Source organism: Phyllosticta citriasiana, assembly GCF_038021145.1.
Source record: "Phyllosticta citriasiana strain CBS 120426 chromosome Unknown IWZ02scaffold_5, whole genome shotgun sequence".
Classification (NCBI taxonomy): Eukaryota; Fungi; Ascomycota; class Dothideomycetes; order Botryosphaeriales; family Phyllostictaceae; genus Phyllosticta; species Phyllosticta citriasiana.
The window spans coordinates 2,133,765-2,160,048 of record NW_027117282.1 but is presented as its reverse complement, the minus strand read 5'-3'; the positions used below and the strand labels follow the sequence as shown (position 1 = coordinate 2,160,048).

The window sequence follows — 26,284 nt, the reverse complement described above, 5'->3', positions numbered from 1 at the left end:
ACAACTGCGATGCCCAGCCTGAAAACTGTTATGCTGCGGTCTCGATGAAGCTGTCTCGTCGCTCTCGGCGCAGGCAGTCACACCACATCCGGCAGCATGCAGGAAATAATTCCTAGACCTTGAAGATAAAGACATGGAAGACAAAATGGAAGAAGAAGAAAAAAATGAATAAACCCCTCCGCCAGAGGTTGAGGAGAGTGTATATGGCCTGGATTATTTGAAAGGTCTCAAGCTCAGGCAACACTTGGACCACTTTTTGGAGCCATCTTGCTCTCCCAGTACGTGCTTTGTTTATATGACAAGGGAAATGGGGATTGAGGTTGCAAAGGTTGCCGATAGAGAAAAAAGTGGTGAAACCGTAGGGTATTCGGCTGGGAAGACGGTAGGAACACTGTACGCAGTTCTCTGGGGCAAAGCCAGGAGCGCACACGCTAGTCATTCTGAACCTTTCAGCACTGCGAATTGCTCCGAGGGTATAATGAATCCAAAAAATCAATGAAAGCCAAGAAAATTGAGGAAATGTGATAAGGTGAAGGACGTCGCTTCCGGTCCCTCGGTATGAATGATTCGACTCGATGAAGTTGGCCACGATGGCTTGGTGGTGTTACAGGACGGTCGCTGATCGAAGAGAATTTCGGTCCATTCCGACGATGCTTTTTTTTTTCTTTTTTTTTTTTTTTTTCCACTTCTTCTTCTAGAATCTCGCCGCGACTGTGTCTTCTTGCTCTTCACTCATTTGATGTTCTTGAACATGTCCTCGCCGTCGAAAGTGCCACTGTCCAGACCCGATCCTAGTTTGTGCAATTCCGGCAACGTTGGTGGTGGCGGACCCTTTTTCTGGGGCGGCTCGGGGGGTTGCCCCTTTGCGGTGGTGGATGGATTGTTGTCTGAGTCGCCGTTGGGAAGATAACCTTCGGGGAGACTGCCAATGCCAAACATGGTACTCGCGCGTTTGCCAAACCAGCTGGCGCTCTTCCTCCTCTCTCGAACACTATGGCGCGCTGAAGGGGTAAAGGAGCCGCTGGGGCTTTCGGGGCGGTTGGCGGCCGGGTTGCTGCGCAGAGAGTCGGCGGATGAAGCGCTGCGGAAGCCAAGGAAGCGGCGCACAGAGGAAGCTCTTTTGCCGGCCGAGCTCTCCGTTTTGCTCATGGTAGGACTAAGCATGTTTTTGTCGTTGGGCGAATCGTGCTTGGAGGTGTTGGTATTGGCGGTGGCTACGCTGACGTTGCGGCCGCGCAAATCACCATTGGCCCCGTTGACGTCGTCCTTTTCAATCGTGGGACTGGCGTTTCCCATGGGATCTTCGGGGCTGTCCTGGGGAGAGGTGGGATGCGAAGATAGCGGGCCGCCGCCGGAAGTAGGAGGGCGACCTGGAGTAGTGGGCGGCGATTCTGGGGGCTCAGGTATATCGGTGCCTGCGGTCAGGGAGAAGCGGATAGGCTTGATGTCGAGAGGGGCGAAGGCGGCTGGTTTTGAATGTGTGGAAGCGGGCGACATGGCGTGCAACACGTCGGGTCCAAGGGTGCGGTTGTGTGGGGGGGGGCTGGCTCAGCAGGCAGAGGGTGGTACAGGTGGACGGCAGCGCGGGGGGGTGCCGACGCCGACAGGGGAAGCCAGTTGGTGGTCAAGAAGGGCAGAAGAGAAGGGGAGGGGGGGGGGGGGGGGTGTGGGGGAGGGAGGGAGGGAGGGAGGGAGCAGCCGAGAGTTAGGATACTGCAGACAAGCAAGATGGATTGGTCGATGGAGGAGGAGGAGGAGGAGAAGAGGAGGAGCGTGCAGTAGCCGTTGGTGCGCAACCCCAGCCAGGCTCAGCAGGTGCAATGGAAATAAATGATGGGTGAGGTGAGCGAAGATTTGCGGCACTCCCAGTCACCACCAAACCGACGGGAGTCGACGACCGGGGACGCTGGCCTCGCGGAAGCCGCGCCGCTGGACAGACAGCAACAGCGACAGCCAGCAGGCCCCCGTTCCCAATTTTCTGCTCCCCCTCCCTCTCCACATCCCTCCCTCAGGTCCTCTCTCACAACTTGAACCCAATCCAACCCAAGTCAGGTCCAGGGGTCGTGCCGGAGCCCGCTGCCATTGCGCATTCCCGCAGCTCTGCATCGGATCCGTCCACCAACCTTTCTGCTCTCATGTCGGCTCCAGCTCTCCAAGAAGACGACTGCCACCAGCGCTTCATGCGCGAGGCGCTGCGCATGGCCGAGCTGGCCCTGGCCACCGACGAAACGCCCGTCGGCTGTGTCTTTGTGCATGACGGCACCATCATCGGCCGCGGAATGAATGACACAAACCGTTCCTTAAACGGCACGCGACACGCGGAATTTGTCGCAATCTCTCAGATCCTGGCCCGCTACCCTCCGTCCGTCTTGCGCCAGACCGATCTCTATGTCACCGTTGAGCCGTGCGTCATGTGCGCCTCGGCCCTGAGGCAGTTCAACATCCGCGCCGTCTACTTTGGCTGCTGGAACGACAGGTTTGGCGGCACCGGAGGCGTTCTCCATATCCACGACCAGCATGTCTTCCCGTCCTCCCTTGCTTTACCACGTGTCCCGCTGACCGCCCTGTAGTCCAAGCGTGGACAAGCCCTATCCTGTCTACGGCGGCATCTTTCGCGAAGAGGCCATCATGCTGCTGCGCAAGTTCTACGTCCAGCAAAACACCAAAGGTGCGTCATTCGTTGCTCTGCTTGCCCAATGCTACCATGACTGACCCATCCTAGCCCCCGAGCCCAAGCACAAGGGAACCAGGGTCTTGAAGACCGAAATCCTGCCGCTGGATCCCAAGCTCAAAGAGAAGCCCAGCGATTGAGTTCGATGCGCGACATAGATACCCAAAAGTCCTTTCTCAATGGCTTTCCAAGCCAAGCGCCTGTTGAAATAGAATATACCCCGGAGGCCCTATTCCTTACTCCATAGCATGCTATACCAAATAAAGCTTCAACGATGGTATGCCCTTCAAAGGATGCCGTCGTGCTCGCCAGGTAGCCTCTTGACACGCTTCTGCTCCCAATCGTCCAAGTCTTTGGCAGCCAGCCTCTGTGACAGACGTGGATCAGCATTCGTGCACTCTCCACCGGAATTTTGAAGCAAAACTAACGTAGTACTCTTCTTTCATGTCCACCCTCCTCCTGTCTTGTCCAAGCCCAAGTTCCTCCTCCTTGCTCATCGTTCGCACCTTTCGGTCGTGTCTTTCGTAGCGTAGGGCTGTTGCGGGTGTGAGGAAGAAGCTTCCGGCAACCATTGTCGCAAGGAATGGGAGACCGAAGAGCAGAAACGGGTGCTTCTGCATCAAAACACGGTACTTTGCCGCAAAGACGTTTTCGCCCGCGGATCCACGGAACTTTCTGTTCTGGAAGACGCCCATGTTGAGATATGGATTATTTCGTAGTGTGGAGTGAGTCCCAGCACCGCCAGGTTGCTGACTGGACTTTTCGATGCGCGAAGGACGTGGCGTGAGTGGGCTGAGCTTGGGGTCCAGAGTGTTGATGAGCGCTGCAATGGAGATCTCAGGTTACGCTGGCGGCTTGGCGTGCGCACAGATCATATTGATGCTCCACATCATTGTCACGTGATTACGCGAGAGACGCGACGGGACCCGACGACTTCTTCCACTCAGCAAACCGACCACTACTATCCATCCACACCCCTCACGCCATCATGCTCAACACCGGAACCTGACAGTTGGATCTCATGGCGCGAAGAGCAATCGATGTGGGCCAACAGGGGGCCATTGCCGATCCTGTGGCTGTCAGCAATGGAATTCCGCCGCCGTCCACGATTGCCGCCCAGATTGTCAATAACCACTCCAGAGCTAATGACCAGCAGGAACCGCAAGACAACAGACTCTTTGGGATGTTACTGCAAGAGTTTTTGGCGGATCCATCTGCGGGAGAAAAGGATGTCAAGCTCAACTTGCAGCTTATCTCGGTGGTCGTTGAGGCCGGCCTCAATGCTCTGCTCAAAGAGCGCGAGCCTCTTGGCCAGCATGTAATGTTGTCCCAAGCCCGAGATAGCATTTCGGTTATACGAATTTCAGTCGAACGCGATCCAAGCCTTCTTTTTTGTCAAAATTCCGGTGGAGAAGAGCCGACTGGCCACCTGCCGCTCGTTGCTTGGCTTCTCCCCAAGCTTTTCTCTTTCCTTGCCTGCCCTTCTTTGGAGCCATTGCAGCCAGACTTGATTTCTTTGCTCGCTTCGCTCCTTCGCGCCCTTTCGCGGCTTTCGCGCAAGGTGCCAGATTCAGAGGCTGAATTCAGAGACTTTTGGAAGGAGGGCGTGCACTTGCTTGAATTTTATCAGGCAACAATTGATGGTTTGCTATTGCACGACCACCACTCAGTTTCCCACACTGACAGAACTTTTAGCTATACTTGAAGACTTGGAGGACTCCATGCAAAGCACTCCACCAAAAGCCAACGGAAAGATGCTGACTCTGCCACCGCCAAGCAGTATCCTGCGTCTTCTTCCAAATGAGCAACAACTTGTCGCACTTCCTCGGCATTGCCAAGTCGAGATCAAAAGTCTACATCGAGCCTGTATTATCACGTTGTCATTGTTGGCGGCAACCTCGCGTTACTTGTGCTCGCTGAGCAGCGCTTTCGCCATCGCTCCGGCTCGTAGTACCGTTTCTGATTGGACCGTTGATCGCGTCCGTCACTTCTGGGAGCTTGCATCCCATTCAACTTTGCTCAAGCAATCGTCAAACGAACATGACCGACAAATTTGGCTGCTTTTTCTTGGCACCTTGAATTCGCTCTTGTCAAACCAACTTCAAGAAGGCAGAGAGGTCCCAGTACTTTACGATATTCTTGGAGACGTAACAAGTCATGTTTGTCGGTTCCCCTCTGCCTCAGCTGTCCAATTGGAGTTGTCCAACGTCCTTTTACAGGCTTTTTGGCAAAGTCGTGGAGAAGGTTGCTCTACCACTCCCTACGAAATCAGACTTTTGTTCCGAGATCTGGTTGCCGGGCCTCTCCGTCTTTTGGCGAAGGATTCTTCTCGACTTGAAGCTTTGCATAAGGATCTCCAGGTACGTTTCTTACCTTCATTGCAATGTCCCAGCTCACATCTTTACCAGCGTGCAATAGTGCTCTGTAGCACGGAGGCAGATGGTGGGAACAAGTCCCTGCAAGACTCTAGTTCTTTAATGCAAGCAGACCAAATCCGTCAGGGATTTGAAGATGAGAGGCTGGCGCACAAATTTGGAGCAATGTTTTTGAATGGCGCCGAAGACGAATTCCCCGACGATCAACGTCCGCGCAAACGGCAGCGCATAGATACAGAGTCGGCAGGTGCCAGCAAGTCATATTGGAGCAAACTTGTTACGAAGCTTTACTTTGACGAGGAGGTTTCGGATGACCTCACAGGACTTCGCGAGACAGTCATGTAAGTGATGGTTGGATTGATTGGACAATTCTTCTAACCAGCAAAGGAATCACTTCGAAACGTCCTCCGATCAGTCGAAATCCCGATGGCTCGGCCATTTTATGAGACTGCCCTGCGCTGCCGTAGGAACATTCAAGGCCCGCATCTCTAGTAGCGGCGAGTTCTTGAACATGTCTTGTTCTTGGTGTGATTCTGGCCACCGAAGACTAGGTGCTGAACAGCCATTTTGGAACACTTCTGATCGTTCATCATCCTTGAAGGAGGCACTTGAAACTTTAAGGTGCATCATCAAAATGCCCGGGTTCCAGAGTTCCAAAGCGCCGAGGGTTTGGGCTGCGGCAGCGATCAGGAGTTTGCACAGTCATCTTAATGACTCAGAATCACTTGATTTGCACAATTCCTCTTTGGGAGAGTGGTGTATGAAATCCCTCAGGAGTTCGCTGAGAGAGTTGAGAATCGCTGCAGGGTAAGTTTGCAATTACGCCTGCTCCCATGCGCAGCTAATCTGTCTCAGGCTTGCCATACCGGTTTTCCTTCGAGACTATATCAAGGAGGAAATACACCAGAAAAACCGGATAGATGTGCTTGACTACGTGAAGCACGTGTCAAGCAGGGCTACACTAGGCGAACTGGAGACTCTGGTTCTAGCTTGGGGTCAAATTGCAAGGTAAGTGAAGTCGTTTTCGACTCCGAACAGTCATTCCTGACAAGAAAATCAGAGTTTGTGGTGAGGATGAACTCAACATCGCGCTGCTTCAGCTTGTTGACCTACTTGGTCACACACATCCACTTATTTGCGGTGTGGCTTACAACGAGGTAAGCGAGTGGATTCTACAGGGGTGGCATGAGCTAACAAGGTCCAGCTCTTGTCCTTGTGCGAGCACTTTCAACGCACTCCTTCGGAACTGCTCAAACCTTTCTGGCGGAACATCAGCTTTGGGGTGTTCAAAGACCTTCACAGCTGTCCACAAAAGGCGCAGCAGCTCTCCGATTTTCTTGAGATGAGCATTGACCAGTTGCTCGTTCTTACTCAAACAGACTTGTTGCCTTATCTTGTCCTGACCAAAAGAAGGGACATTCTGGAAAGAGTCGCCGCTGCTCGCAACACCAATGTTCAGGATGTGTGCGTGCAGCCAAAAGCCAACATGGCTTCGATCCTGACCATCCTCTTCTTGCACGCCGCAGAGGACATGGAAAGTGAGGACATTGAGAGCAGTGCGATGGATCTCTTATGTGAATCAGTGCCGGAATTTCATACGACAGACCTGCAAACCTTGATAAAACAGGATCCCACCCTAATCGCGTTTAACATTCTCAAAGCCGCCGCTATTGAAGAAGGTCCAAAGAAGGAAAGGGTGAGCAAACATTGATGCTACCATTTTCCTGGCTAATCGATCAGCAGATTCACGAGGTTTTCCGGAAGTACGCCGTCGTTGCAGAGCGGAGTACAAGGAACAGCAAGGCGAACACAAGAGCGAATTCGCCCAAGATGATTGACGAATTCTTTCAAAATCATATCCTAGGGATTATGGCCTACTTTTCTGACATGATTGACAACTCAAAAGACCCCAAACCGAAAACAGAGCGAATCAACTGTCTAGGTGCTTTGGAAGATATGATTTCACTCGCTGGAAGTTCAGTCAGCGTTGGATTACCTCAGGCAAGTGCTCTGAGTTGCTTGCTGTGGTCGTGCTAATACCTGCCCTCCAGATCCGTGCGTGCCTGCAGTCAGCCTCTGAGATACCCGAGTTGTGTGACAAGGCTTTCTCGGCGTGGTCGAAGCTCCTGGAAGCTGTTTATGAAGAAGATGTCGAATTTCTGATTGACCAGACATTTTCAATCGTTGAACAAAATTGGGAATCCTTCAGTCCGGCCGGCCAAGCAAAGGCCCACGACGTCGTCGGGAATCTGGTCAACGGTCACAAAGCCGCGGTGCAAGAAAGGGTCAACATGCTTCCTTCCTTCGATTCGATCCCGGTCATGAGCAAAATCAGCGCAGAGATCAACCGATTCAGGGCGCACTCCGTCGATGAACTTTGCCAGGCCTTCAGCAAGCGGTGTCGAGATGAGAGCGCGATCGTCGTAACCCAAGCTTTGAAAGAAATGATTCCATTCCTGGAAGACAATCAGCAGTTCATTCACGATTCCACAATCAATCAGCACCCAAGTCCAGTGGTAATGGACTTGTGCCGGTCCATTCTGGATGCCAGTACGAGGTTTACCGAAAGCCACCCAAACGTCGCCAGCCTATCAGCGCAGTGTCTCGGGGTATTTGGAGCTCTCGATCCTTCCAGAGCGGAGACAATCCGGCCTCGTCGCGAGATACTGATGATGTCAAACTTCACTCGCCTCGACGAGTCCAACGAGTTTGTCGCCTTTATGCTTGAGACCGTCCTGGCGAAATCATTCCACTCTGCGACCAATGCCAAGGCCCAGGCCTTCATTGCATATGCCATGCAAGAATGTCTAAAGTTTTGCGGCCTGGACAAGGATGTTCTATCCTACCGTCCACGTGCATCGCAGGCCAGCCCCGCGCACCAACTTTGGATTCGCATGCCTGAGAGCGTTCGGAGCACACTGACACCTTTTCTGAGCTCCAAATACAGCACTGACAGTGTTAGGCCTGTGAATCGACTACCTCAAAAGTATCCCATCTTCACTCCAGACTTGGGACACTCGAGGTGGTTGAAGCAGTTTGTGTACGACATGCTACTGAACGGCAAAGGGGAAAACCCACAGATTGTCTTTCCTGTGCTGGCGAAAATTATCAGATCCCACGATCTGGCAATTGCCACGTTCTTGTTGCCGTTCACCGTCGTCAACATCGCTTTGGGTGGAACAGAGCAGGAGGTTCGGAACATCATCGACGAGTTTCTCCTTATTTTGAATACGGAGATTACAGGTCCTGGTCCTGAAGCCGACAACATAAAACGCTGCAGCGAGGTATGTCGGAAGCGGAGATGTTAAAAATTCCCCAACTGATCCATAAAAGAACGTCTTTCAGGTACTGGATTACATGTCGAAATGGCTCCAAGAAAAGCGCAAAAGGTTGGCAGAGGCCCGTGTCCTCGTCCTTCGCGGTCACTACGCGGAGCTGGATGAGACCATGGAAACGGCTCAGATGAGCAGCATTGAGCGCGTTCTTTCCGCGATACCTGCTGAAGTCATTTCTCGTCGGGCTGTCGAATGTCGATCCTTTGCTCGTGCACTTTTCCACTGGGAACAGTACATGCGCCAACGTACAGCCATGCCTGAAGACTCGGAGCAAGATAAGGACCAACAAGGACTGTACCAACATCTCCAGTACATTTATGCCCAGATTGACGAACCGGACTGCATAGAGGGCATTTCGGCGCATCTCCAGATTTTGGATCCGGAACAACAAATTCTCGAACACAAGAAGGCTGGAAGATGGTCAGCTGTCCAGAGCTGGTACGAAATGTCCTTGGCAGAGAAGCCGGACGATTCAGAGGTCCAGTACCAGCTGGCAAACTGCTTGCGGGAATCGGGGCAGTATCGTAAGTCTCCATCTGTCGGCGAGAGGACGGCGCTAACCCGTGAAAGACTCGATGCTCGCCCAAGTAAAGGAGTTCCAAAGCACAACCGCAATTTCCAACCCCAAGTTGTTGTCTCTCGCTGCAGAAGCATCTTGGATGACTGGAAAATGGCAAGCTTTAGAGGAGCTTCTCTCAACCGCGCCAGCGGGATTGCAAGAATTCAATATCGGCATTGGCAAATCCTTTCTGTCCCTGCGCGATGGCAACGACGAAAGGTTTGCCGCTACAATTGATGAGCTACGCGAAGGAATCGCCAGAGGATTATCCCCGGCATCAACCGCTTCGCTCCAAGCCTGCCATGACCAAATGCTGAAACTCCACGTGCTCTATGAGATTGACAGCATCAGTCGTGGGACGGAGACGTCGGACGAAACGCGCTCACACTTTATGGACACACTCGATAAGCGTCTGGATATGTTGGGAGCTTTGACTTCAGAAAAGCAGTACATTCTTGGTCTGCGAAGAGCCGCAATGCAGCTTTCTCGCCGAGGCTTCACAAACCTGGATGTGGCCTCGACTTGGGTGACCACCTCGCGTCTTGCACGAAAGACAAACGTGAACAGCACGGCCTTTGATGCTGTTCATCACGCCTCTCGGTTGGGCGATGACGAGGCCATCATCGACCATGCTCGTCTGCTGTGGAAAGAAGGCCATCACCGCAAGGCAATTCAGAACCTCGAGGGAGCTCTCAACTCAGATGCGTTTAGCCGTCACGACAATAAGGTGAAAATAAACAAACAGTCAAGCCACACCACGAACGATGATGCGCCGGAGCGACTGGAGAATAAAGTTGCCGCCCGTGCCTGGCTTTTCAAAGCTAAGTGGATCGATTCAGCTGGACAAACCTCTTTCGACAAGACCCGAGTCTGCTACACCTCAGCAGTCAGACTTTCCCCGAAATGGGAAAAGGGCCATTACTATCTTGGTAAATACTATGCGAAGCAGAGCAGTGCAGAGATGGCACAGCCAGAGTCCAGAAGAAGCCAAGCATTCAAGGTTGGCGAGTATAAGAGATTAGTGATTGAGAATTACTTGCGAAGCGTCGCATATGGCACAAAGCATCTTTACGAAACGGTGCCCAAACTGCTCACTCTTTGGCTGGAGCTGTCCTCGGAAGTGCAAAGCGAGCAACCGAGGACAAATGATCTGCAGTAAGCAGTAACTCTTTCACCATGTTACGGCTTTGGCTGATTTGCAAATTACAGGAGACTTTTGTCCCAAAAGCGAAAAGAGCAGCTGAAAAAGGTAGAGGACCAATTGGACAGGTATGCCATTCACAGGCTGCCGGCGTACATTTTCTATACGGCTCTGCCCCAAATGATTACCCGAATTTGCCATCCTCGTCAAGCGACTTATGAGTTGCTGGCACGCATCATTGTCAAAGTGGTGGGCGAGTATCCTCGACAGGCGCTTTGGGGTTTGTTGGCGGTCGTCAAGTCGACAAATACTTCAAGATCCAGCCGGGGCATGGCTGTATTGACCAAAGTCAAAGTAAGTACTTGCCAATGAAGCGTGTGTGGCAACATTGTTAACGTTTCGTAGGAATACAAGAAGAGTAATAAACACAGCACTTCGAGCGGGCCAGATCTCAAGCTCCTTGTGAGCCAAGGACAGAAGCTTTCAGAGGCACTCTTGCATGCCTGTGACGCTCAGGTGGAGCCTCGTGTGGCACGTGTGAGTCTCTCGCGAGACCTAGGATTCAATCACAAACTCGCGCCATGCCCACTGGTTGTTCCGGTCGAGATGACTCTTGTGGCAAGCTTACCACTCCTTGGATCGGACAAGAACCACAAGGCTTTTCAAGACACTGTTCCTACAATCTCGAGCTTCTTGGACGATGTATCAGTGCTGCCTTCTCTCCAACGACCGCGCAAACTCGTGGTCAGAGGATCAGACGGGCGGAACTACGGCCTCTTGATCAAACCCAAGGATGACCTCCGCAAGGACCAACGGCTAATGGAGTTCAACACGATGATCAACCGCGCACTGCTGCGAGACGTCGAGTCTAGTAAACGACGTCTCAACATCAAGACATACGCCGTGACACCACTGAACGAGGAATGCGGAGCCATCGAGTGGGTCGAGGGGCTCAAAGCCATGCGAGACATTATCATCAAACTGTACCGCGAAAAGAACGTTCCAATCGACTACGGCGCAACAAGAATCATTCTGGACGAGGCCGCTGGTAAACCTGCTAAAAATGGCGAGCCTGAAAAGCCGGGAGACCTGAGCAAGTTCACCGACCTCATTACACACCACTTCAGACCAGTTCTCCACGAGTGGTTCATCGAGACTTTCCCGGAGCCCGAAGCATGGTTCGCGGCACGCCTCAAGTACACGCGCTCTTGCGCCGTCATGTCCATAGTCGGACACACGCTGGGCCTGGGCGACCGACACGGCGAAAACGTACTGCTGGTAGAGCACGACGGCGGCGTCTTCCACGTCGACTTCAACTGCCTCTTCGAAAAGGGTCTAACGTTTGAGAAGCCCGAGCTCGTGCCGTTCCGGCTGACGCACAACATGGTCGACGCCATGGGGCCTTACGGGGTCGACGGGCCCTTCCGCACGGCTGCGCAGCTCACGCTGCAGCAGCTGCAGCAGAACCTCGACACGCTCATGACGATTCTCGAGACGTTCCTGTATGATCCCACGGCCGACTTCATCGGCAAGAAGCGCCGCTCCATTGGCGTGCCGACGACTCCTGAGGAGGTGCTCGAGAGCGTGAGTAGCAAGGTCAGGGGCTACTTGAAGGAGGAGACGGCGCAGTTGAGTGTTGAGGGGTGTGTTGACATGCTCATATCCGCGGCGACGGATCCAAAGAACTTGGCCAGGATGTATATTGGGTGGTGCGCTTTCTTTTAGGTTGATGTGCTGAATAGTTGGTTGGGGATCAACGCTGTGGTCCACAGAGGATTTGGTGAAAGGTGGCATTGGGCTGGTGTTTCTGTGGCACAAAAATGACCGCTTTTTCCTTCACATTGCGAGACATGCCATCAATTGATCTGCCATTTTGAGGTGATTCAAAGATGTGGTCTACAGGCTTGCTTTCTAATTTGTTCCTCTATCCGTGAAGGCGCCTTGTTTACCTGTCTTCACGTCACTTCAACCCCAACAGCATCTCTCAAAAACTCAACCAAATCATCAATCTGCTCGGGCTCTTTCCACCAGTGCTCCTCATCGTACTCCTCCCACCTCACATCGCAGCCCAGATCCACCAGCACATCGCCCGCCTGCGCCCCGAGCCGCATCTCGACGTGTCTGTCGCGCCTCCCGTGTCCCAAGAAGACAGGGGTGCGCGCAAAAGCGGGCGACTCTCCGGGCTCCAACCTCAGCGGCGGCAGCGAAGCAACGGTTCTCGCTATGCTGGCCGCCTTGGTCTGCCGTCGCGACATCCACTCTTCGTCTTCATCCTTCTCCTCATCCCCCCCAGCAGCAACGCGCTCATCCGACCCCATCTCCCACCTCGCGGCGGGATCCAGCTCATCGGCAAACGGCAGCCACCCGGAGAAACCAAAGAAACCCCCCAACGCCTCATCCGACCCCTCCTCCTCCTCCTCCTCGTCATGAAACCCCAGAAAAAAGACAAGCGCCGCGGCACACCCCTGGCTCAAGCCGCCGATGACGACGCGATCGAGCCCCCCGACGAGACGCGCCTCGCGCCGCGCCAGGCGAGCCAGCAGCGCGCCCGTCGCCGCCAGCCCGGCCCGCTGCGCCTCCTTGCGCTGCGTCGGGTCCGCGAGGCTGAAGTTTTCGTACCATTGCGTTAGACCCGTTGTGGGCGATACGTGCGGCGCGGTGGGGAAGACGAGGCGCGTTGTGCGGAGGTGGTCGATTAGGCGTTTGGTGTTGTTGTTGTTATTGTTGTTGTTGTTGTTGTTGTTGTTGTTGTTGTTGTTGTTGTTGTTGTTGTTGTTGCTGGTGGTGGTGGTGGTGGTGGGTAAGGAGGTGCGCGCGCTGATGAAACCAGAGCCGAATTGCGGTCCAGTGTCGCCGCGGCCGTGCAGCACGATGAGGGTGTGCGTGTGGCGGCCGGTTGGATGCGACGGGGGTATGACGAAGGGTTCAGATTCTGTTGGCGGCGTAGTAGTAGTGATTGTGCTTTGGGGGCCGCCGGCGCCGCCGCCGCTGCTGCTGCTGCCGAAAAAAGATGGGTGTGTGGGTTTGCTGCTGGCATCCTGAGCCATGATTGCTCTGCGGCGTGCGGTCGTCGTTGGATCGGATTGGTGCGATAGGGGATGATGATGATGATGATGATGGGCGACGGGGCTGAGAGTCCTTCTTTTTTGTTTGTATGACGCTCGGAGATGGAGATGATGGTCGGCTCGGTTGCGTGGTGGATTGATTGATAGGCGCGCGGCTATCTGCATGCTATTCGCAAGGCTGCGCATGCAATCCAACGCGAAGGCTTCGTGAGAAGTACACAACAGCGCACGTGTAAAATGATTGGAGAATGTCAACGGATGGAGACGGCTTAAGCCCTAGGAAATTTGGCTCTGAGGAAAAGAAATGGCAAAGTGACGAATATGTCAAACAGATCGGGCCATCCCGTCCCTGGTAATTATCTGAATTCGTTTTTTTTTTTTTTTTTTTTGATCGTTAAATGGGAGAAGGACCATCAACGTGGCAGCAAAAGAAAAGAAGAGATAGCCGAGGAAAAGAAAGCAAGACAGACCGAATACTTTTCAGAAAACATTGATGCTCCCCGAAAAGTCATGGTCGGCAATCGAAGGCGATGATTTCTCAGAATCTTTTCCAATTGGGGAAAAATTCGTCGACCATTCAAACTGTCCAGGAAGCTGCAAGCCCTACCTACCTACCTAGCAACTTCTCCCACCAAGCCCTACAGTTTTCCCCCCATCGCCGGGCTAGCGTGACAAAAAAAAAAAAAAAAAAAAGCAACGAAAAAAACAAAAACTCCAACACCAAGACACACGCAACCCATCTCATCTCGCAGGGGCATCGAGCTATTCGACAGGGTCACCGAAGTCTCCCCTCCAACTCACCTACCGCCAGCCACGCGCAGCAGAAATGGCTGACGCAAGTCTAGCCCCTACCTCTTCGCCAACCATGAGACAACGTGCTTCCAGAAACGCACCAAATTTTCTGTTTCAGCTGGAGCTGGAGCTGGAGCTGGAGCTGGAACTAAGGTGGACCGGATGGACAGACAGACAGACAGGCCTGGTTGGCAGCCAGCGTGCGTTGTGTGGCAAAGCAGCGCAAGCAAGCAAGCAAGCAAGCAAGCAAGTAAAATTTTTTGCGGGCCATGGTGTTGGACATGATAGGGTGTAGTTCGCGTTCGTAGTACAGCACGGCGTGTAGTTGTGTAACGAAGAGAAAGCTTGAAGCTACGTGGAAGAGTGGAGAGAGTGGAGAGACAAGGCTGGAATGGGAAAGAAGAGAAAGAGAAAAGAGTTGCGCGTGGCGGATGCAAGTTCAGATGGGGGCGAACAACAAGATGCCATGTCTTGACCACCACCATGCTGTCTTGACTGTTCGGGGGGGGGGGGGGGGGGGGGGGGGGGGGGGGGGGGGGTGGGGGGGGACAGTCGCGCAGCAGTCGTGTCTTGAGATGGGAGAGAGTGGGAGAGGAGCAGACAGGCAAGCAAGGAAGCAAGGAGGCACACTACCACCACCACCACGACGCCCCTGACATCCCGTCTCACCCCTCCTCCGCTCCCCCCAACCGGCAACAACGCATCCATCCATTCCCAGTTCCCACCAAGCATGCATGAATGATCTCGCCACAACCACGCGCTCGACGCGACACAACACGATGACCCAGCGCGCTCAATCACGTCCGCATCGACTGACCTCACCTCACTCTCACCACTTTTCGCCCTTTTCCAGGTTCCCGTCGGAGCTTGGCATGCGGAGGTGCCGTGGCATATACACCTACATAGCTTGGTACGTATGCAGGTGTGTATGTGGTGCCACACACACGGCGTTCACGTAGTTATCCAGCTCGCCCGTTTAAGTCGCGGCTGCGTGGACAGACGAATGCCGGTTTCTCGGGTGCCAAGATGTGTGTGATTGGTAACGGTCGTGCCTACATACAAATGCTGCAATATAGTTGCAGATGATTAGACGAGTTCGTATGTTTGCAGATGTGGCTGCGGTTGCGATGATGGTGTTGTCATAGGAGTTGCTTGTACAATTAGAATGTTAGGATGCGAAATTAGACGAGGAACGACCATTGGTCTGTTGTGCTCGGGACCGTGTCAACAAAAAGAAACAATCAGACAAAACATCAAATGGCACGGTCGGCGGAGCATCATGGCGGGGCGGAGCGGAGCGGAGCGGAGTCAAGCAGCGGAGCATGGCCCAACCGAGCACGACGGAGAGGGATGGTACGGTGGGACACCATTGGAATCGGGCATTGAAAAACTCAACTATCCTGAGTAGAGCGAACTTCTTTGGAGTGGGGTGGTGAAATAGATGGATGGTGCCCAAGTGGTGGCGAGATGGGTCCATGGGCGACCAGATGTGTAACAGATAAGGTTGGTCGGCTACCTAGCTGGTAGGTTCGTCGGTAGCCTAGCTAGAGCAAAGACTCACGTGTGTGGAGTACTGTACTTGCATTCATGGTTTGTACTTGTCGTTTTTCGCCACTGCACTACTGCACTTACTGTAGCAGGCGTCAAGGACAGAGCCGTGGAGTGGAGTAGGAAGCGGGGCGGAGCGGGTAAAACGGCGTCGACCAAAAACACGGCGGAAGAATTGCATCTCGCAACCCGAACCAATCTACCTTGCGTGCCTCCTTTCCCGCCTGCTGGAGGTGGCGGACAGTCCGTCCGCGTCGTCGACCGTCATTCTCTCTTCCGCGTCTGTGTGGAGGAGGACAGATGCATCTCCGCGTCGGAGGATTTCCTTTGAGTCGACGCCTTCGGGTGGTTTGCCTCAATGAGAGCGATTTTCAAAATTGCTTGCGCTGCTGCCTTTGGCGATGTGCATCTCATCTCCACAGTGCCTTGGCCGCGAGACGAGCACTTGCGGGGTACTGCGATGTTCTGGGGGATCAGCGTGTTTTGGAGGTGCCGTTTCGTACGTAGCAGACTTCCAACGAAGAAGCATCACCACGGCTGAGGTCAGTCAGTCAATGGTCACGAGGACACAAGTCTCCCACCCAAGGCCAACCAACACCCTTCACTCCACAGGCAGTGTGGTGCGGCCGCCTGAACAGGCCCTGAGTCGTCATCGTCCCTATTGTCAGTGTAGGGCTCAACAACAACACGATGGTCTAACTCTCCTTATCACAGCCGTCCCCACTCTCTTCTCCACATGGCGCCATCCAGACCGTATTCCTCTCCTCTCCGCCCTCCTCCTCCTTTCAAGGCTCCGCTCAGGCATCCCGCCGCACCGCCACTGCGCTCGCGCTCGCTGGTCGCCTGAGGGACCGTTTCTGTCACCATCGCTGTCGCCTTCACCGTCGCTGTCGTCTTCACCGTCACCGCAAAGCGCCACGGCACCACGCAGTGACTCGTCACCGACTCACCGACCACCATTGACAAGTTCACCGGCCAGGGTCGCCATTGAGTCAGACGATCGATTTCGCCGATTTGTTTTAGGCCGGTAGAGAGGAGAAGAGAGTAGGAGACGACGAAGTGGAGAAAAGCATGGAGCAGTGCCTGTTTGGCGTGGCCGTTGACTGCCCGGGCAGCGAAGTGCGGGCGAGCGGCTCAGCGTGTTTGAAGGAGAGAGATGGGGATTCAGTGAACACAAAAAACTGGAAACAGAGAAGGAGGAGAGGCAGGGGAAGGGGACGGAGCGGCCGAGGCCGGCAGGCACGGCACGTGCTGCGTCGCGCTTGTGAGCTTCCAATACGCAGCCTGTCCCTTCCCTGGCTCGAGAGAGGATGAAGGCAAGGAGGAGACAGCTTGGAGAGACTTGGTCTGGTTAGGGTTGTGCGATGAGTCCATCTGTTTGATCGGGTCGGGATGCGAGGCGAGAGGGAGAGAAAAGGGGGGAGCTTATGTTTGCAGCTGAGTTTGCACATGTGCCTTTTTGCGATTGCATTGATGGGCGAGCGCGAGGAGGACCTGGACTTGACTCAATGGACTTTGTATGGAAAATGCAGCACAGCTAAGGGCTCGATTCTGCGAGCGTCTGAAAGGTGGATTGGTCCTGTATGAAAGCATGCATTAGCGCAGCGTAGGCGTCACTGCTGTAACTTCGTCGACTAACGCACGCGGACGAGGACCTCGACCGCAGTCCGCTACTGCCACCATTGCGGAACAGCACGGCGGAAGCGGAGAAGGCGCTGGAACCGCGCGGGAAGGGGTCCTGGGCACTGGCGGGCGGGTGAAAGGCGCGGGGATACTTTGGCCAACGTATCGATTTGGACGCTCCCACTGAAAAGGTACTTCCAGCATACACTGAAAGCGCATTCACCGGCCCACGATCGCAGTGTCTGTATGCGGTACATTGAATAAGTGAAAGTCCCAAAGAGGGCTTGGAGGTGCACCTTACCCCAATGCACTCCGGACAGACCGAATTGACAAGGCAAATGCAGAGTCAGGTCAAGCAAGAAGAGGAGTGGTCGGAAGGGACATGTGCGGCGTATAGTTCAGTCCGTGAGTCCGGGGACTGTACCGGTCATCCAGGAACGTGAGTCGTGGTCCTGCGCCCAAGCGTCGCCATCCAGTCTTGTCGATTTGCGTTTTTGGCTGCGACTTATCGGAGCACCTTGTTACCAAAGTAGCTCTGCCCGCGCGTGTCTGCACGACAAGACTTGGTCCTCCACTTTGCCGACGGTCTTGGAAGTAGAGAGGCAGTGCAGCGTTGCAGCGCGATGGTCCGGATGTGCGGCCATGAGAGAGTCTGGTGATGATGATGATGATGATGATGATGATGATAATGATGATGACGACAGTCGCCCGAGAGGCCTGGCAGATAGGCGGGCAAGCAGGCCGTGTACAATTGGGCCATGGCAGGTGTCGCCCAAGGACGCCTCTGACGGAAAACGAAGGCGAGAGCAGCGCAGCGCAAGCTCTCCGCCTGATGCAGTGCCTGTTGCAGAGCGGAGATCAGGAGGCAGATCAGCCGGGGGCACTGCCGCGGGGCCCCAGGTTGTTCAGGCGGCTCGCGAGAGAGACGACGGGAGTTGTGGTTTGGCGACGAGAGGTTCCGTTGTTCAGGGAGCGGCGGTCGCGGACGAGGATATCCTTGTCACTGACGTCGGAGCAATGAGGCGACTGAACGCCCGACAACCGGAGCATGTGATGCTGCTACCGTCGACTTCCTTATCGTGCTGCCTCCTGCGTGCTGGCCGACTGTCGATCATATTGCTGTGACGTCCACCCGGCGGTTGGAAAAATGGATGGCGCTGTTGGAGGCTTCGTGTTGCCTCCTTGACTGGTTGCCGTCGTGCCGTCGGTCCATTAAACTTAAGCTGTGGTCGGTGCTGAGCTCGTCAGCGTAACCAAGTCCCTGTCTTGCCCGCCGCCGCGACGACCAACGAGTACGATTGATGGCCTTGGGCCGTGTCACTCGAGCCACGGCCCATATGCCTGTGGCTGGCGCCCGTTGCCAAGAGAGGGAGTTCGGGCACCAAGGCCGACCGTTGCACAGGGGGTAGACCAAATCGATGAAAGACTAGATGGTTTGTTTGAGTGAGACGCAAAAGATGGAATTGAGAGGAGCCTGTGGCCGTCTTCGAAGCCAGAGCCAACTGCGGGTATCATGTCCAAGCGGATAAAGTACAGAAGCGGAGAGAAAAAGTAAAGAGGTACATGCAACCAAACCATTCTGGATCCGAACCGAAAAACAAAAACTCCAGACGTCGTTCTTCGCCAGTGAAGCGACCGAGATTTTTTTTCGCCGAAAGACCACAAAAGCGAAACCAATAGACCCACATCCCTTTCAAGTTTTGAACCTGACCCTGACCCTGACCCATGATGTAGCCGTGAAACGTAGTAAAAGACATCGAAATGTGGTGATGCTGGCGTGATGCTGCACAAGTCTCCGATGGTGGCCCAGCTTCGATAGCGTGCGCCAGTGGCGCAGGTGATCGTCCCTGCGTTCGACAGAGCGAGCGGCTCTGGAGTGGTGGGTGTGACTCATGCTATGCGAGTGGGCTGGAGAGGCTGTGCTGCTCAACCCGCACATTTTCCCGGAGGCGCGGAGTCGCGATGCGGCAAGAGCCGAATCCTCTGTGTACACCGCCGTGATCCGAGTGGTACCGAGTGACGGGCAGGAGGAGTCTTTGTCCATGCCCTCGGTCAAAATCCGGTAGTCCAGTGCCAACGGTCCCGCCTCTACTTGAAGATGGTGCGGCTGAGTCTTTTGCTGCTTCGCCACCCCTTCTTGAGAATGCTGTCCCTGCGCTTCAAGGGAGCGGCGGTGACTTGGGCGTCCACCCTGGACATGACGTCACTTTCGACGGGACTGGGAGGCTGCGTGCTCGACTGGTCGTCCTCGTCCGACGTCTCGCCTCCCGACTTGCTTCCCTTGCGATCCGGGTGCTTGCCCAGGTAGGCGTCCAGGCGAGCGCTAATGGCACGGTTCCGCTCGCCCGTCTTCTCGAGCACGCTGAGGCTAGGCATGGCCATGCTGCTGGAGCTGTCGGTACGTGCGAGTGAGGCGCGACGGCTGTCTCGTCTTGCCGATGTGAGGGTGGTCGTGGAACTGTAGGAAATCGAAGGCGAGCGCGACAGACCGCCGACTGAAGGGCTCCGGTCATTGCCAACGAGGCGATATTCGGTAGACGACAGATTCCAGGAGCTGCAGTATGGGCAAAAGTCGCATTTTGTTTCCCATCCCTCAAGACCAAGCTTGTTTTTGCAGTTGGAGAGATTGGCGGACGGCGAGCATGGTCGCAGGAGGTGATACCAACGGTGCCGGCAGGGAAGACGAGAGACGTTGAGCTCGGCGACGCACATGATGATGAGTGTGGTGTGGAATAAGCGGGTTGTTGGAAGGGGCTGGGATGTCCGGTTGGAGGTGGTGGCGATGGTGATATAGTTGCCGACGGAAGGGCAACAGTCGGCAATAAGGCTTACGTCAAGGTTGGCTCGGAGTGAGACGAGACGTGTTTCGATGTTTCGAATCGCAAGACCAACAAGATGTTCCTGCCGAAGACAGAGAGGGAGGGGCGTGGCCGGGTCGCACAGCAGAGCAGAGCAGAGCAGAGCAGAGCAGAGCAGAGCAGGAGCGTCGTGGAACGTCGGTGGTCGAGTAGACAGGCGATAGTGTGCAGGGCACACGTGTAGAAGGGGGAGGGAGGTGGTTGGTCGAGAGGCAAGCGGAGACGGAGAAGTTTGAGTGAGCAGTGGCGGGTTGGTGTAAGGGGTGTCGGTTGGATGGAAGAGAGGACGAATGATGGAAGCGGCGGAGAGCTGACTTTTCATTTTCATTTTATTTTTATTTTTATTTTTATTTTTTTTTTTCCTCATTATTTATCTGGGCTCTGGTGCTGGACCAAAGGTACGGCGAGCATGGACGTGGTTGTGTCGCTGGCAAGGCCATGCATGGGCAGGGCAGGGCTGAATCCCTGCTGACCGCTCTCCTCCCTCCCCCTGTTGGCCGCTTCTGTCACCGGCGCCCCGACAGCCCACGGCTCCCGGAGCGCTGCAACTGATGAAACACGCGTCCATGCGAGATGAGCCATGCCCATGTCCATGTGACGGGCACCGCAAAAGAGGAGAAAAAACAAAGCAACACTGAGTGGTGAGAGTCATGTCTCTGTCTGTCAGTCAGTCAGTCAGTCAGTCAGTCAGTCTCTTGTCACCGGCCGTTGACACCTCAGGTGGCCCGCTCAGCTGCAAGTCGGTGCCCGACCCGCATGCAGCCTCGACCCCGACAAAGAGGAAACATAGAGAAACAACAACAACAACATCAACAACAACAAGCACATCGACATCAGGCAGTGGCCCCGTCTCGCTGCTCTGCTCGCACGGCACCACCTGGCACCGGCAGCACCAGGCTGCAAAATGAAACGACACACGTCTGCTGTCCGCTGCTGCCCAACTCCAGCCCTGTGCTCGGTGTGGATTTGCAAGCAATAATAGAATCATCTCCGCCCGGGCCCTAGCACCAATACCAACACCAGCAAGAAGGAACAACAAAGATGGGCCATCGTTTTCCAATCATGCCACCCGAATCGCTCTAGAACAAAGCCAGCATACGCAGGGTTCGCCAAGACAGTAAGCAGCTAATGTAGCTGGGTGTTTGGCCAAGACGTCCGCTCCGTGCCAAGCAATCTTTTCCATTTACTTGTATCTTGTATCGATGAGCCCCCCTTTTGCTTCAATAATCGTCTTCCTTCGCATCCTCATCTCACCGAGTCACATTTTTTTTTTTTTTTCTCTTCTTTGCTGTCGCGTGGCCGCCGGGACTCCAGTGTAGCGTCCGCAGTGGAGCTGCCGGTCAGTCGCCTAGACCACACCAAAGGGGGGGGGGGGGGGGCGGCACACAAATACTTCACAACGTCACCCAGCAGTCCCAGGTGACGGAACCGGGAGGTCCGGTCAATAACCATCTCCACTTGGCGCCGACCGTTGTAGGGCTCGACACGTCCATCTGCAGCGTCAAAAACACCGCAGTCCAGCCCTATCGTGATGGAAAACTAAGGTAAGTACCAGACTGCCGATGATCATTCCATCGTGCTTTACGTCATCCGCAGCCGAGACTGCGTGGGGCACATGCGATCCATATGGGCAAGGGCAACTGAACCTAGGAGGAGGTACCCCATTGCATTGCATTGCATTGTGACTACTTACACACCTCACCCCTCTTCTCCCGTTATCCTCCTCATCTGATCTACCCTAGTTCCCTCACAATTGTTGCTCCATGCCACCCGCCTCCATCTACTGCGCCGCCAGACCTCGGCGAATCAACCACCTACCTACCTACCCCACACTGCATGAACCGCTCGCTCGTTCGCTCACTTCTCCGCTCCCGCATAACGCCTGAGACATTGGGGACGGCCGCAGAAGAATCACCGCTTGGCGTCATCCCGCAGTGCTACACCACGTCTAATCATTATGCCTTTCGCTGACGCTTGCCGGCGACGTTTTTGGACAAAATGTGCGCCGCCGCGTCGCAAACACCAACGACGAGAATGCAAAAGACGCAATACATGGCAGCCAGCCATCTGGACGGACCTTTTCCTCTTCTCACCATAGCGCCGTCTTATGTCACACCCTGGCTTGCACAGCCCGCCGCTCCCAATCTGCTCAGCCAACTGGTCGACGAAAACGTGCCATATCCCACAAAAGCCTGCTCGCATCACACTCGAAAACCCAAGGCAGTCCACTCCATCCTCCACCGACGACATGGCTTCTCTGCATGTTGATCTCGCCTCGGAATCTCCTCCTTCCCCAACCAAACACTTGTCTTGTTCGCTTGCTTCCTTGTTCGCCTGCCAAAGCAATCACATGCCCCGCGTACCGTCACACCTTTATTCGTCCATTCAGCTTGCCAACATTTGTCCATCTCACAGAATCGCGAGGCGTAAGCATCCACAACTGCGCCATGCAACCAGGCCAAATAGGCAATACACCAGCCCCAAGGACAAAGAGAGCGAAAGAGCTAGAACCGCAGAACCTGACCAATGCGGATGCTTGCCCGAATCCCTCGCCTACCTGCCGCGACTTGGAATCAACCATGCAAATCATCAGCTGGAATGGACCTCACATCTCTTGGACACACCTTTGCCAAGAGAAAGCTCGGAGAAAGCAGTCGTCGCCCGTGGTGGTGCTGGCCGCTGCTGAAAGTGTCATGTGTTTGCACGGCGGTAAAATCAGTGTGCCCTCCAGGAGCACTCATTCGACGAGCTGAATGAGGTTGCATGACTATTTTTGAGATCGAGCACAGGTGTCGAGCTGGTTGGTCACACGGGGAAGCGCCTATTATCAATCAGGTCCTTGACTTTACTGCCCGAGGTAGGTCACTCCTGCTCAGAGATGGTCCCCATGGTCAACTGGAAATCTTGATTGGGAGTGGATGCTCTATTCCGACAGCCGTCCGCCAAATATTCGATGGCAAAAGACGGAACCAATGGTGGGTTACATCATTTTTTTCAACCGTCCAGTCATAAAACCTATAGTCGTCCTCAACAAGCGTTTGTCACCTTCATAGGTAGTAAGAAAGACTTGCCAACGATCCCCAACTACTCCATCATTCATCCCTTGGCCCATTAGGAGTTTTAGGTACTTACCACTACCCAACTCCCCACAAGCTTCTTATTTAGAGTATTGAGCGGCGTGGAGAAGTACTGGCTATTAGTATGACCCTAAAACTTCCGAAAATGGTGAGGTATAAATTGATAAGCAGCCAGGGATATTTTTCGCGAATCATTCTCACAGTTTCCAAAAGATTCACTTTGCATGCGTATTGAATGCTTGGCAACATGCTGTGAATGGTTCATTAACATGCGTCTCAACATGTTGCCACTGCTTTTATTTTCCTTCTATGGGCTCGTCGCGAGCGCGTCCAAGGTCATGATCGTTGGCCCCGCGGCATTGAATTCCGCGGACATGCGTACGCTTTAGTGAGAGTTGAAGACACAGACGAATTTCAGCAGCCTCTTGGTGGTGCCCTCCGTGGAGGACCGGAAGCGTAAGTGCTAGATCATTTCATCCTTTGAATGTTCATCCACCTCCTCCATGCTGACATTAATCAGTCGACCAGAGCCGTCAAAACCAGCCCGGTCCCGCCAAATCGACTACAACGCTGACGACGTTATCAACATGTACGACGGGCTCGATTTGGCCAAGGATGAATAGGCCGCTTCGCCCGACCTTGTCCTCAGCCTCATGCAGTACGGCATGTGAGCAATCAACAGCCGCTTGGCAATCGACGTTCCCCCACGAAGAGACCAGACTGACAGCTGTTTCTCGCAACACGCCCAGATCCTACCACCGGCGAGAGCGCCATCGAAAACTCAACCGTAGCCCGAGCGGCAGCGCGAGCGGCAAAGGCCGGCGTGCCGGCCATGTCGTTCCACGTGGTGGCGCGCCGCCGCCGCCGGAGCAGCAACGAGCGGTCCTCGAACCCGACGGACACGACGACGACGTACTCGGACCTGATTGCGACGGCCGTCAGGAAGCTGTTGGAAGGTAAACGCAACGATCCACAAAGGGGGACCCTCCTTGTTCCCGCGACGCACCTTCGCTACGGTCCGCTTTGCGCCCGCCGCGTCGTCGGCGAATGGGACAGACGCCTCCTGCGTCTCCGCTGAGCAGTATCGATGGGGGCTGGACGAGCGTTGAGAAGGACGGCGGCGTCCACAGAAACGAGTCGGGTGTCTTCTGCAGCGCGATGTCAAAGACTGGACGACGCGATTTGGGCCCTGCTACGCTGTGGTGTCGCTCGTCGACGCTAGGACGATGAAGGAGGCGGGTGCGCGCGCGCGCGCAAAGGCGGATCTTCGATTACTTCAAAACGCCAACGACATGTTTCGCCCCATCGTCGAGCCGCCGGCGCTGTCACCACCACCACCACCACCACCACCACCACACGAGGAGATTTACAACAGTCAGACCAGCAGCAGCCTCGATAACAACAACAATAACAACAAGAAGAAGAAGAAGAAGAAGAAGAAGAAGAAGAAGAAGAAGAAGGGGAAGAACACGTGGAGAATCCCCAAATTGATGGGCCAGCGCCGCCTCTTCAAACGCGAAGACCACAAGGAATTCTGCGACACGGACATCTCGTCGTTGCTGAGGATGCTGGCCTGTCCGCCGGAGAAGACGCACACCCCGCTGGGCATTCTGAGCTGCGCGCCCGACAGGACGCCCAACTGCGAAGAGATTGCGGGGCCGCCCAAGGATAAGACGCGCTCGGGGGACACGTGGGATGCGTAGTAGGCGACGTGCGGTCTTTGTTTCTGTCGGAGAGTCGGAGTCGGGTTGAATGGTAGGCCAGTCAGTGTGATTGGTCAGTTGAGTTCCATAGCTGGCGATGGTGGCAGGAAGAAGATTTGGACATGCGAAGGGGTGGTGGATATGTGGTTTGTTGGTTTTTATATTCGAGTGGGCCTTGAGTACGTCTTTCAGAAATTCCCCCAATCTGAAGACATTGGCCACGTCATTTTCTCTGCTTTCGCACCTTGCTCTCTTTCACACCCTAGCCATCCATCTATGTCACTAACGATTAATCCGATGACATCCTCCCCTCGGGCGCCATGACCGGCATCAGTATCCGAACCATCTGCTCATACGCAGTAAACAGAATGCCGCCAGCCATGATGGTCCGGCCCAGACGCATTACGGTGCCCTTCCAAAAACCCCTAACACCATGATCCGCCATGATACTCGTAAACGCCTCGACAGTAGTGGCGCCGCGCGCGCTCTGGCTGCGCGTCTTGATGGTATCGAACGGCTGCGTGGCATACGTCGTGACGACGCCGGCGACCATGCCGTTTGCAAAGTTGGTCGCGACGCCCTGCTCGATGTGGCGCATGCGCTCAAAGTCCTTGAGGATGTTGTACGTGCCCATGCGGAAGGCCGTGGCGCTGGCCTGCTTGAGCGTGGTGCCGACGAAGCCGCGGTAGAGGCCGGCGACGAGGCCGTCGTCGGCGACGACGCAGCGCACGCAGTGCAGCGTGCCGGTGAAGCGGCGGGCGCGGCGTGCGTCGTCGATGAGCGCCGTCTTGATGCGCTCCGTCGGCGTCACGGCGCACACGGACGCCACGACGCCCGCGCTCATGCCCGCCAGCATGTTGCGCAGCGGCGTCAGCGTCCCCGTTTGCTTGTCCTTGTACGCGTTTTTGATGGCGTCGAACGACACGAAGCGCACCCCGTCTTTGGCGATGGACCCGATGACCAGGCTGCCGCAGCCTTTGTACAGTGCCCGCGCGCCCTCGTGCCGCACCACGTCGCGCACGACGGCGAAGGGGTTGGGGGCTCGTTGTCGCTTTGCTGCTGCTGCTTTTGCTGTTGCTGCCCGGGACGATGACGTCGGTGTGCTGCTGCTGGCGCCGGCCCGAGAAGACAAGGTGGACGATTGTGCACTTGCTGCTTCTTCATTGCGCAGCTGCACGCGCGTCTTTGCAAATTCAAACGGATACGTCGTTGCGGCTTCGACGGCGCCCGCGATGCCGCCCGCCGCGAGCGAGACAGCGGTGGGGATGTTGTTGTGGTCTGCGGCGACGACCATCGCGGGCAGGCTGTACGGAGGAGACGACGGAGCCTGGAAGTTGGAATTGAGCGAGTGGAAGTGTTGGGGAAGAGGGAGCGAGGAAAAGAATGAGGTCAAAATGATTGCGGGGCTTTTCCTCCCAGCGCTACCTAGATGGCCGTAGCCGAGGGTGACGCAAGACGCAGATCAAGGTTATCGAGACGATAGCGTAGGGCTGAGCAAAAGCAACACTCAAAAGGACCCACTTTCCCTTTCGAGAAC

General features: G+C 54.9%; 10 protein-coding genes across 10 annotated transcripts; 5 read left to right on the top strand and 5 right to left on the bottom strand.

Annotated features, from left to right (window-relative positions):
* Positions 1 to 655: 655 nt before the first annotated feature.
* IWZ02DRAFT_449636 (uncharacterized protein) lies at positions 656 to 1,653 on the bottom strand. The gene has a single exon (XM_066767418.1). The coding sequence runs from the start codon at positions 1,495 to 1,497 to the stop codon at positions 733 to 735; it is 765 nt and encodes a 254-aa protein (XP_066624168.1). The 5' UTR covers positions 1,498 to 1,653; the 3' UTR covers positions 656 to 732.
* A 217-nt stretch (positions 1,654 to 1,870) lies between these two features.
* Positions 1,871 to 3,038, top strand: IWZ02DRAFT_449635 (tRNA-specific adenosine deaminase subunit TAD2). Its single transcript, XM_066767417.1, has 3 exons — positions 1,871 to 2,515; positions 2,571 to 2,668; positions 2,723 to 3,038. The coding sequence occupies exons 1-3, from the start codon at positions 2,136 to 2,138 to the stop codon at positions 2,809 to 2,811; spliced, it is 567 nt and encodes a 188-aa protein (XP_066624167.1). The 5' UTR covers positions 1,871 to 2,135; the 3' UTR covers positions 2,812 to 3,038.
* IWZ02DRAFT_449632 (cytochrome c oxidase assembly protein COX16-domain-containing protein) lies at positions 2,670 to 3,557 on the bottom strand. Its single transcript, XM_066767416.1, has 2 exons — positions 3,100 to 3,557; positions 2,670 to 3,038 (listed from the first exon to the last, which is right to left on the bottom strand). The coding sequence occupies exons 1-2, from the start codon at positions 3,364 to 3,366 to the stop codon at positions 2,958 to 2,960; spliced, it is 348 nt and encodes a 115-aa protein (XP_066624166.1). The 5' UTR covers positions 3,367 to 3,557; the 3' UTR covers positions 2,670 to 2,957.
* Positions 3,558 to 3,633: 76 nt separating this feature from the next.
* On the top strand, positions 3,634 to 11,932 carry IWZ02DRAFT_449631 (uncharacterized protein). Its single transcript, XM_066767415.1, has 13 exons — positions 3,634 to 4,314; positions 4,367 to 5,031; positions 5,080 to 5,387; positions 5,434 to 5,853; positions 5,902 to 6,054; positions 6,107 to 6,203; positions 6,251 to 6,742; positions 6,790 to 7,047; positions 7,098 to 8,330; positions 8,380 to 8,905; positions 8,952 to 10,095; positions 10,150 to 10,435; positions 10,487 to 11,932. Exons 1-13 carry the CDS (start codon positions 3,693 to 3,695, stop codon positions 11,804 to 11,806), a joined length of 7,524 nt encoding a protein of 2,507 aa, XP_066624165.1. The 5' UTR covers positions 3,634 to 3,692; the 3' UTR covers positions 11,807 to 11,932.
* A 104-nt stretch (positions 11,933 to 12,036) lies between these two features.
* IWZ02DRAFT_489943 (Alpha/Beta hydrolase protein) lies at positions 12,037 to 13,128 on the bottom strand (the record flags this gene model as incomplete). Its single annotated transcript, XM_066769616.1, has 1 exon — positions 12,037 to 13,128. One exon carries the CDS (start codon positions 13,126 to 13,128, stop codon positions 12,037 to 12,039), a length of 1,092 nt encoding a protein of 363 aa, XP_066624164.1.
* Positions 13,129 to 15,617: 2,489 nt separating this feature from the next.
* IWZ02DRAFT_242430 (uncharacterized protein) lies at positions 15,618 to 16,698 on the top strand. Its single transcript, XM_066763095.1, has one exon. It carries the CDS (start codon positions 15,888 to 15,890, stop codon positions 16,515 to 16,517), a length of 630 nt encoding a protein of 209 aa, XP_066624163.1. The 5' UTR covers positions 15,618 to 15,887; the 3' UTR covers positions 16,518 to 16,698.
* A 2,499-nt stretch (positions 16,699 to 19,197) lies between these two features.
* On the bottom strand, positions 19,198 to 19,821 carry IWZ02DRAFT_375391 (uncharacterized protein; the record flags this gene model as incomplete). The annotated part of the gene is made up of 1 exon (XM_066764821.1): positions 19,198 to 19,821. The coding sequence occupies one exon, from the start codon at positions 19,819 to 19,821 to the stop codon at positions 19,198 to 19,200; it is 624 nt and encodes a 207-aa protein (XP_066624162.1).
* A 3,504-nt stretch (positions 19,822 to 23,325) lies between these two features.
* Positions 23,326 to 23,667, top strand: IWZ02DRAFT_489941 (uncharacterized protein; the record flags this gene model as incomplete). Its single annotated transcript, XM_066769615.1, has 3 exons — positions 23,326 to 23,422; positions 23,452 to 23,500; positions 23,565 to 23,667. The coding sequence occupies 3 exons, from the start codon at positions 23,326 to 23,328 to the stop codon at positions 23,665 to 23,667; spliced, it is 249 nt and encodes an 82-aa protein (XP_066624161.1).
* Positions 23,668 to 23,876: 209 nt separating this feature from the next.
* On the top strand, positions 23,877 to 24,747 carry IWZ02DRAFT_489940 (uncharacterized protein; the record flags this gene model as incomplete). The annotated part of the gene is made up of 2 exons (XM_066769614.1): positions 23,877 to 24,000; positions 24,212 to 24,747. 2 exons carry the CDS (start codon positions 23,877 to 23,879, stop codon positions 24,745 to 24,747), a joined length of 660 nt encoding a protein of 219 aa, XP_066624160.1.
* A 289-nt stretch (positions 24,748 to 25,036) lies between these two features.
* IWZ02DRAFT_469205 (tricarboxylate transport protein, mitochondrial precursor) lies at positions 25,037 to 26,041 on the bottom strand (the record flags this gene model as incomplete). Its single annotated transcript, XM_066768697.1, has 2 exons — positions 25,037 to 25,788; positions 25,897 to 26,041. The coding sequence occupies 2 exons, from the start codon at positions 26,039 to 26,041 to the stop codon at positions 25,037 to 25,039; spliced, it is 897 nt and encodes a 298-aa protein (XP_066624159.1).
* Positions 26,042 to 26,284: the final 243 nt, after the last annotated feature.

Excerpts from the sequence above, each read along its gene's own strand:
- IWZ02DRAFT_242430 (XM_066763095.1), top strand. The coding sequence starts at position 15,888 with ATGTGCATCTCATCTCCACAGTGCCTTGGCCGCGAGACGAGCACTTGC.
- IWZ02DRAFT_449635 (XM_066767417.1), top strand. The coding sequence starts at position 2,136 with ATGTCGGCTCCAGCTCTCCAAGAAGACGACTGCCACCAGCGCTTCATG. Across the intron at positions 2,516-2,570 it reads GTTCTCCATATCCACGACCA|TCCAAGCGTGGACAAGCCCT; the intron begins GCATGTCTTCCC and ends ACCGCCCTGTAG. Across the intron at positions 2,669-2,722 it reads CGTCCAGCAAAACACCAAAG|CCCCCGAGCCCAAGCACAAG; the intron begins GTGCGTCATTCG and ends GACCCATCCTAG.
- IWZ02DRAFT_449636 (XM_066767418.1), bottom strand. The coding sequence starts at position 1,497 with ATGTCGCCCGCTTCCACACATTCAAAACCAGCCGCCTTCGCCCCTCTC.
- IWZ02DRAFT_449631 (XM_066767415.1), top strand. The coding sequence starts at position 3,693 with ATGGCGCGAAGAGCAATCGATGTGGGCCAACAGGGGGCCATTGCCGAT. Across the intron at positions 5,032-5,079 it reads CTTTGCATAAGGATCTCCAG|CGTGCAATAGTGCTCTGTAG; the intron begins GTACGTTTCTTA and ends CATCTTTACCAG. Across the intron at positions 7,048-7,097 it reads TCAGCGTTGGATTACCTCAG|ATCCGTGCGTGCCTGCAGTC; the intron begins GCAAGTGCTCTG and ends CCTGCCCTCCAG.
- IWZ02DRAFT_449632 (XM_066767416.1), bottom strand. The coding sequence starts at position 3,366 with ATGGGCGTCTTCCAGAACAGAAAGTTCCGTGGATCCGCGGGCGAAAAC. Across the intron at positions 3,039-3,099 it reads ACATGAAAGAAGAGTACTAC|AGGCTGGCTGCCAAAGACTT; the intron begins GTTAGTTTTGCT and ends CGTCTGTCACAG.